Source organism: Furipterus horrens, unplaced genomic scaffold (assembly GCF_987537825.1).
Source record: "Furipterus horrens unplaced genomic scaffold, mFurHor1.1.pri manual_scaffold_3, whole genome shotgun sequence".
NCBI lineage: Eukaryota > Metazoa > Chordata > Mammalia > Chiroptera > Furipteridae > Furipterus > Furipterus horrens.
In genome coordinates this window covers 180,210,503-180,220,162 of record NW_028327173.1, presented here as the reverse complement: position 1 = coordinate 180,220,162, position 9,660 = coordinate 180,210,503, and the positions used below count along the sequence as shown (strand labels likewise).

The 9,660-nt window shown below is 36.7% G+C and overlaps 1 protein-coding gene across 1 annotated transcript in view; it reads right to left on the bottom strand.

Annotated features, from left to right (window-relative positions):
- Positions 1 to 1,107: 1,107 nt before the first annotated feature.
- The window catches only part of SLC38A6 (solute carrier family 38 member 6), a 62,790-nt gene continuing 54,237 nt past the window's right edge, over positions 1,108 to 9,660 (bottom strand). The window contains exons 12-16 of the mRNA XM_090270957.1: positions 9,479 to 9,579; positions 2,878 to 3,002; positions 1,572 to 1,716; positions 1,373 to 1,467; positions 1,108 to 1,191 (exon numbers count right to left, since the gene is read on the bottom strand). Of these exons, the coding sequence (XP_090127083.1) occupies positions 1,108 to 1,191; positions 1,373 to 1,467; positions 1,572 to 1,716; positions 2,878 to 3,002; positions 9,479 to 9,579 (550 nt within the window). The remainder of the gene's footprint in view (positions 1,192 to 1,372; positions 1,468 to 1,571; positions 1,717 to 2,877; positions 3,003 to 9,478; positions 9,580 to 9,660) is intronic.

Sequence of the window (9,660 nt, the reverse complement as noted above, 5' to 3'; positions counted from 1 at the left end):
CTCACTGAAGAAAATACACAGATGGCAAATAAACACATGAAAAGATGCTCAACATCATATGCCATTAGGAAGATGCAAATGAAAACAACAAAGTGGGATACAACTACAGGTTCGTTAGAATGGCAAAGAAAATGAAAACACTAACAGCACCAAACGCTGGTGAGGAGGTGGACCAGCAGGAATTGTCATTCAGCGCTGGCGCGACTGTGAAATGCTCCAGCCCCTTTTGGAAGGCAGTGGGGCAGTTTCTTACAGGACTGAACAGATTCTTAACCATATGATGCAGCATTTATGCTCTTTGGTATTAACTCGCATAAGCCAAAAACTATGTCCACACAAAAATCTGCACAGTTTTATTCAAAACTGCCAAAATTTGGAAGCAACCAAGAGGTTCTTCAACAGGTGAATGGGAAAACAAACTGTGGCAAGTCCATACAATGGAATATATTATTCAGTGATTTAAAAAAAAATGAGCTATCAAGACATGAAAAGACATGTAGGAAACTTAATTGCATATTGCTCAGTGAAAAGAAGCCAATCTGAAAGGTTAGATCCTATAAAATTCCAAATATATGACATGCTGGAAAAGGCTCACAGTTTTTGTGAAGATAGTAAAAAGATTAGTGATTGCCAATACTCGCACAAAAGTGAACCCTAATGTAAACTATTAACTTTAGTTCATAATAATGCATCAATATTGGCTCAACAAATATAATAAGTATATCACACATTCAACATGTTAATAATATGGGAAACTACAGGTGTTTGGGGGTAAAGGAATATATGGGAACTCTGTACTTTCTGCAAAAATTAAAACTACCCTAAAAGATTGTCTATTAATTTTAAAAAAGCAATAGACCCACAAATAAACAAACAAAAGACTGACCTAATACATTTAAAAGCATTTTGAGTTTGTTTCTTACTTTGATTAAAACTGCTATGGGCCCACTTTCCCCTGCCCACTTCCATTTTATTCCACTTTTTTATTAATAATGTTTACCAAAAATGTTACCCCATATAGAGTATTCATCCAAGGTACCTTCTAAAATTATACCTTTTTGCATATGGCGGTAAATTATTCTTCATAAGAAATGGAAAATACAGTTTTCATTTATTGTAAATTCGATTAAAAATGACAAGTGCTAAACTAAAATCCCCAAGAAGAACTCCAAGGATGAGCAAAACAAAAGCCTGTAGAAATAAGAGAGAAAAAAAAATTAGAGTATTTTTTAAAAATTTCTACCCTCTTCAATAATATACATTATAGCTCAAAACACATGATGACTTTCTTGATGTAGATAAAATTATTATAAAATGACAAATTATTTCTTAAAACAGAGTTTTTAAAAGAAACAAACAAAAAACAACCTACCCCAAGCTTTTTCCATGACAGAAAATCTTCTCTGCTAAGTTTAAGATAAAATAGTCCTGGGAATACAAAAATCAAACACGCTGATGTACTGGAACCTTTAATGGAAGGAAAAGAGAGGATTATTGCCAGATTCAGATGTGAAGCTGGATGACAATTTTAACCATTTTATTATCTGCACTTTTTGAAATAGAAAACTTACCAACTATACCAAATACATTCCTAATATCAGGAACATATATTGCAAATAAAACAATGATAATATTGAGTGCTAGAGTGATCAAAAAATGGTGAATCCATGAGAAGGAAAAATTGCAGCAAAACATCATCATTAAAGCTTTCCTTGCCTGTAAAACAAAAAAGAGAAACAGATTTAAGTAAAGAGAAAAGGTCAAAGCCAAAATACTTGCTTAGGCAAACACATGAACAGGACTGTAACCATGATATTTTTGTCCCCTAAAGCAACTAGATTTCAAAAATATAACATAAATTATCCTTAAGTGCTTATTACTCATAAATTAAGAAATATATGTGTGTGAGCTTCATAAAAATTATTTTGCTTTAATTCTTGAAAAATTTTTCATATGCAATTTCTTCAGGTTGCATAATTTTCAAAATTATCAACAATAATGCTGTGCTGAAATCTCAGAGAATCCTTTTCATTAAATTCAACAGAGGAACAAAAGGTTTGAAACGAGAAGAGAAATCATGCCATGGGAAAGAAACACCATTTACTATATTATTTTATACTATCCAATTCACAGCATGTGAATAAGAAAACCAGTTCACGACACTTCCCACTGCTAAGGCAGGCAGCGGGAGGTCACATCCCACAGCTGTTTACGCAGCCCCTGCTGCACTCCTGGCCCTGCAGTGTGCACCGGGAGGGGGCAAACAGTCCCCAAGGCCCCGTTCTTAAGGAACTCACTGTTCAGGAATTCAAGACATCCCTTCAGCAGCATTTATAGCCAAGGCTTTTGTTTCCATTTTCTCAGAAATTCATAAGATTCGTATGTATGGTAACTAAATACAGAATGAAGATCTGTTCTGCCCCTTAAATTATAATTCTAGAGCAAATAAAATAGTTTAGCTAAGATTAAACTAGAATGTCTGTGTGAAAATAAATTTACAATAAACCAGAAGGAGCTTATTTTTGCTGACTTGATTTTTTCCCCCTTCATGAACATTCTTCTGAAAACAGAATACAGAATTAAAGGGGGAAAAACTCCAGAACCTTAAAAGAACTATAGTCTCTAAATTGGAAACAATGCTGTGGGAAAGCGTAAATCTAAACTAAAACTCAAAAAGCACAAATTAGCTTAGTGGTTCACTGTTATTTTTGTGCTTTCATGGGGCATACACAAGTATGAGGTCTTTGATCAATTACTTGACAAATGAATAAGATATACAAGACTAGATGTGATACAAACATTCCAGTCTGTAAAGAATTAGTGTTGCCACATTAGGGAGCTGCTACACCAAGCAACAAAACCTTTAAGAGTACTTACAGGGAAGTGGATTAGAGGGACTGTCAAAAGCTTAGCAAAAAGTAAGCATAACTTCACAGTCCTGACAACAACATCATGTGGCAAGTATTTACTATAATCTTGGAGTATATCCGACGCCACTTTGTCTGTAAATTGTAAAAAATAACAGTAAGCATCACATTATAAACTACTAAGATGTCAATAACAGCAAAATTATTTTCCTTTGCACAAAGGGATCTTAACAGATTTTGGATTCCCAATCCCCAATTGATCTCTGGCCTTTTTTTTTTTTTTTTTTTTGTCCTATGAAATAGACATTAGTTAAAATATCTTCTTAAAACCCACTATCTCGTCTTTTAATGAAACTAGAAATTGTCACAGGCAGACCCTAAATTATGTCTGGAAGAAGTTCAGCCATTGTTATATAACAAGAATGACTTGTGTGGCATCAAGGTAACCTAGCAGCAAAGGAGAGTGGGCTGGAATGCAAATGTGTGAACAACAATGACTTCACTGTGCTAGTCAGTGGGGGTGGTAGACACCACTGAGTGAGGATGTGTACTGTGTGGCTGTCGCATTCAAGATGACTGAGCAAGTACAGTAATGAATCTGCTTCAAATTTTGTATTAAGCTTGAATATTCCTCTGCAGAAACTACTTGGATGATTCAGAAGGCTTTCGGGAATGATGCAATGAGTGCAGCACAGATAAAAGTGTGGCACAAATTCTTCAAAGATGGCTGAGACTCTGTTGAAAGAGATCCATGTTCTGGAAGGGCTGCAACAAGCAGAACACCTGAGAATGTTGAACGTGTATGGGCCGCAATCAACAAAGATTGGCAACTGCCAGTGAGAGAACTAGAAGCTGGTCTGGGGATTCCAAAAACTACTGTGTCCAAGATTTTGATGCAGGATCTTGGCATAAAACATGCTGTGGCAAAATTTGTCTTGTGGCTTCTGCTATCAGAGCAGAAGGAATATGGTGCTGTAGTTGCTAATGACTTGATTAAAACTGCTACCACTGAACCAGATTTCCTCAAGGTCATAACCAGAGATGAATCCTGAGTCTCTATGATCCAGAAATGAAGGCCCAGTCATCCCAATGGAAGTTGCCTGGTTCTCCATGCCTGAAGAAGGCACAGCGAAGTCGGAGTAAGATCAAGACCATGTTAACCGTGTTTTTTGATTGGGAAGGTGTTGTCCATTACTAGTATGCCCCTCCAGGCCAAACAATTAGTAAGGAGCACTACCTCAATGTCTTCATCGGTTGAGAGATATGATAACAGTGAAAACAGCTGCAGATATGGGCAACTGGAGATTGGCAGCTTCATCATGGCAACACGCCCACTCATGCATCACATCTCATGCAGGTTTTTTGCGAAATATCCAATCACCCAAGTGACTCAGTCCTACCCCCTACAGCCCAGATTTGGTGCCCTGAGACTTCTGCCTTTCCCCAAACTAAAATCATCTTTCAAAGGGAGGAGATGACGAGTTTCAGGAAAACACGACAGGGCAGCTGACGGCGATTCCAACAAAGGATTTTGCAGAGCATTTTGAAGAGTGGAAGAGACACTGGAAGAACTGTGTGAGGTCCCAAGGTGCCAATGACCAAGGCATCGTTGTCCTATGTACAATGTTTCTTGTATCTTCTTCAATAAGTGTCTCTATTTTTCATATTACGTGGCTGGATACTTTCCAGTCAGGCCTATATGTGAACTATCTTTAGAACTTTTCCATAATCTGAAGGTTTTGAACATTTATGTTGTTCGTTTTGTAAAGTGTTTTCATGTGCACTACTGATTTTGGTCCATATGATAGGCTAAGAAATATAACTGACTTGCCGAAGACCACACAACTCATAGGGTAAGAGCCAGCACAGATGTCCACCCAATTTTGGGGGGGGGGGGGGGGCGGGTGCCAAAGCCAATACTTTTCCCTCAATACTACAATGTTTTCTAGAGTCTCATAGTGTTATGCACATGTTACCTGCTTCATCAACATCTCATCTGTAGATTCATATTACATAAAAGCTTTTGGGAACTGGCTTACTTAGCAAGCCAGTGTGGTAGTCAGTGACAGAATTTGTACATGCCAACCATGCCTTGCTCCAAGATGCTCTTCCATTCTCACATTATCCACACCCCCAGCCAGACAAGGGGTATTCAAGTGAGGGTATTCAAGAACATTGCCTATCACCACCTTGTACAGAAAAACAATTTGTACTTAGAATGGTGCTTTTCTAACTTGAGCGTATACATTTCGGAAAAGATGCTCTGTAGGAAATAGAAAATCAAACACACTTGTTTTTAAGGATCTTAAAATTTAAAGGACAGATAAGATGAATACACAGACATAATAGTGTATAAACACAGACACACGTATAAGCAACAGAAGGTGTAAACAAATAGCTATGGTGATTCTGAACAGAGGAAAATAACTGTGGCTTTGGGATGAGCAAGAAGGAAATCCAGGAAGGCTTGGGGAGAGTCATCATAACACAGGGGACAGCAGATGGCAGAGGGGCTTGAATTCTGGAACCACACAGACTAATGGTCAAATACCACTACTTAATAGCAAATTAACTTTTCAGAATCTCTTCGTTTTTACATCTGTAAAGTGGAGACAATAATATGTTGACCTACAGAGTTACTGAGAGCATTCAATGAGTTAACATATGTGTGCTGACACTCAAAGGCGTGGGGTAAGAGATTCGAGGAGCAAGAACCAGCACAAGCAGAAGCCCAGAAGTAGCAGAGGGAATATGCATCTGAGAAAATGAATATCCCAGAACTAGCACAATGGCTGAAGGAGAGTGTGCAGCAATGCAAAGAGCAGTGGGTGAAAAGGCTGGACATGCATTTAGGACCCAGCAACAGAACTTTCTTCGTAGGGTTTGGACTCAATCTAGTGGGCTACAGGATCCTGTGACTTATGAAGAATAATGTATTATGATCTGAACTAATTAGGAGGACAGACTGGGAGAAAAAGAGACCCAAAACAGGGATAACAGAAGGCAACTGTTGTAATCACTGAGAGGTAATGAGGATCTGAACTAGACTAGTGATAATGGAAATGGGAGAGAAACTAATTGACTAAATTATCAAAGAAATATTTTACACAGTATGGGACTATGGACTAAGTAGGAGATTAAAATTGAATTCCATTCCCAAATCTGTGAGATACTTGTGAGTTTTAGAGAAATATGGCAAACGACTTTGTTTCCACTTTCTGAATCATAAAAATGAGCTATTAACACTTATTGCTTAACAACCTCATAGACTTTTTAAATGGCCTGGTTATTAAACAACATTTGGGCATTGGCCTGGCTCACCAGAGGAACACTTATTTTCCCTCACCTTAAAATGCTTTAACATCTGTAATCAGAGCCAACAGTAGTAATGTAGGTACATACTTATTGGTGTCTTTAATCTGACAAAATTTAAGTATTAATTAAGCTTTGGAAGCACTGGATGCAAGAATCCCAAGCAGCTCCAGAAGCCCTAAGAACTAGATTTATTACATATTCAAACGACTTGTTACATGTCCACTTTCTACTTTCCCAGGATTAAAATCTTCCTTCTGAGCTAGTCAGTTCTGTGTTCTTAGCTGAGCCTTACCTTATGTAAGGAATAGAGCACCATACACTTCTTTGGATTCAGACAAATCTCAGTAAGGACCTGATGGTGATCTTTGCAAGCTGTACATGCTACTGAAGTCAAGAGGCTGTCTTGTTTAATACACATTGTCAAGTTGGGTATGAACTTGACAAAGCAGTGCAAAGAGCACTGGATTAGTATTCAGGAGCCCTGCCACTGATTGTGTGAGGTCAGCTCACCTCTCTTTGGCTTCAGCTGCTCATCTATACATTGAATTGAAGCCTGAACTTGTGATGAGCCCTTTTGATTCAGGTCTAAGGCTCAATTAGCAATTTACTTCCATAAGACTGAGAGCTCCTGTTGTCCAGATAGAAATATACCATAAAACATTTTCCCTGGTTACAATTAACAGCCCCAAAACAAAACACTGTGTACAGAAAATCAGTATCCAAATCTTCTTCTGTCTTTGGAGAATTTGTTTCCTTCCTTCGGAACTTCCTTCCTTCCTTCCTTCCTTCCTTCCTTCCTTCCTTCCTTCCTTCCTTCCTTTCTGTATCTATCATCTACCTACCATATGAATTTTTCTTAGATGTGTATTTCTCCATTATATAAAATGTAGATACTCTGAAGAATCTGCACTGGCAGAGAAGGATTAAGTCAGCAACAACATATTCTTGATAATCAGGAAAATCCCTGTGTAGTAAACATTACATTTCTGTAATGAAACTGTTTAGCCTCTGTGTTTAAGCATCAGATGAATGTGTTTAAGCATCCATCAAATGGATGGATGGACGGATGGATGGAGGAATGATACAGACTGAGATATAGACAGAAAGACAGATCTTAAGTGAGCCAGGTTTCTCCAAAAGTCCAATTTGAAAAAAATTTGGAATGAAGGAAATCTGGATTCTATAAATAATTCCTGAGGAGGAAGCACAGTGATAAAGGTATTGGCTTTAGAGAGAGTAAGAATGAGATTCAAATCCCAACTTACTATTCATTAGCTGGCCAAATTACTCAACCTATATGAACCTATACCTTACACTCACATAATAAATGTTAGCTCAATAAACATATTAGCGTCCATCCTTCCTCCACTTCCCTTTCCATTTAACACTACTCCTAAGTATCTTGTGCTAATTTACGTATCTATTTCTCAGCTATCCTGGAGATTTATGGGCCTTCTGAGGTTTCTTCTAGATAGCTCTATTTATCCATAGGGAAAAAAGGTGGTCCATTTTTTGGACTTTTTTTCAATGTTGAAGATCCCTAAAGATAATAGTATGATATTTGTGCCAGGTGACAATTTTAATTTAGAAAAATATACAACTATTCTGCTATACTAAGTTTTTGCTGAATCCCAACAGAGACCCTGCTACCTTAGCTTACTGATACGTAAGAGTCTCCCTGAGATCAACTAGTACAAAGACTAACCAACCCAACAATCAAAAATAGAGTTTATGTATTTCGATTATTTCCGATAATTTTGTTTCATTAACAGTGATCAAAAAGCTTAACAACCTGTTTTAACTTCCTTTGTAGTGTATCCAGCAGGATACCATGTTCATGTTGGAGAGAGTGCCTTTCCTGATGTTTTACACAGAGATCTACCACTCTGTGCTTCATCAGTATAAAAATGCAAGAGCAGATTTACACTAATGAATGAGCTTCACAACTGTTGAAAATGCATACAGATAACAAGAAAAGGACTATACAGAGCAATTATAATTTTCTCACACACTGAGAACTCCAAGGTAATACTTACAACATATAGTGAACAGTTAGCATATTTAAATTAAATTTCACTAAAGATAGTAAGAAGTACAATACTAAAAACACAGAGACCTGTAATTATACAATAATTACAATAGTAATGATAATAACAACACACCATTAGCAGTAGCTTTCCTTTGTGGAAGACTGCTATGTGCCAGATACTGTAATAGGCATTTTAGATATAACTCATTACCTCCTTGATACAACTCTATGTAATTATCTCTGTGTTACAGATTAGAAGATAGATACTGTAAGGTGAAGTATCCTGTCCAAGTTAGAGCAGAGTATTTATGTAAACAATATTTGTTGGATTTCAAAATCTAGACTGTTAGGAAAGGTTGCTATGCAACTAGATGTTGTCCAAAGACTTGTCAGACGTGGACACACTGAGAGATAGGCAAAGCCCCATTACAAATCACCATGGATGGCTGCAACCTGAGACGTGCACAAAGCTATCAGCTGTGAAATCACAGTCATAACAGCTAACTATTACCGAAGTAATAACAGCCATTTACCTGGAGAGTTGTTACAAAAGCACTCATAAACTGAAAAGTGCACTGAAGAGTTTGACACACTGAGAGAAACTCGTTATAATGTGTGTTTGTAAATTAAACAAAAGAGCTTACAGTAGTTTTAATCTTGTTCTAGACTTTTAAGTTCTACTTTTTTTTTTTTCAGGTTCTTATCGGACAGAAAAATCACATATCAATCAATTTTCAAAAATAAACAAAAATATTTACTTTCATTTTATGAATTTAAAAGGATGAACATTGTTGAATTGTGTGAATTGAGTCTGAAAGCCAAGATCTCTGACACATGAGTACACAACTATGGTTCAGTACAAAACCCTTTCCTTTCTCACCTTGTTCTTCTGCCTTTAAGATTCTCCCAAACTGCTGAACTAGAGTCTAATATATTGAAAAAAAGATTTATTCTAAAATACTTTTTAAAATAAAATCATTATTGTAAACTTTTTCTTGTAGAAAGACATCAATGTCCCTAAGCCTGAGGTTTTATTTAGGTGTTTAAGAAAATTTTAATATAAAGTTATTAATCTTGAGCTTGATCTAATTTTATAAAAGAAAATCAATTCTTCAAGGCCCATAGAGCCACCACAGTATTGTAGTGAATTCTGACAGCCTGAACAAATTAACTCACTAATGAAAGGAAGAAATAAAGTCCATATCCAAGTGTGAGATCCACTACAGAACAATTTATTTTGTCACCTATAATTAAATAATATACTTACCATAAAAAGTGAGGTACCCAAAGAGTGCTGATATAAAATAAATGAGAAAACTTAAAGCAATTGCTGTATTGGTTACATTCTGCATTCTTTTCTTTGAAGGGCTAAAAGACAAAAATGGCAAAAGTAGAGTCAGTGATCTGATTTATATCTATAGAAACAAGTATCTCCCAAGTCAGTCAAAA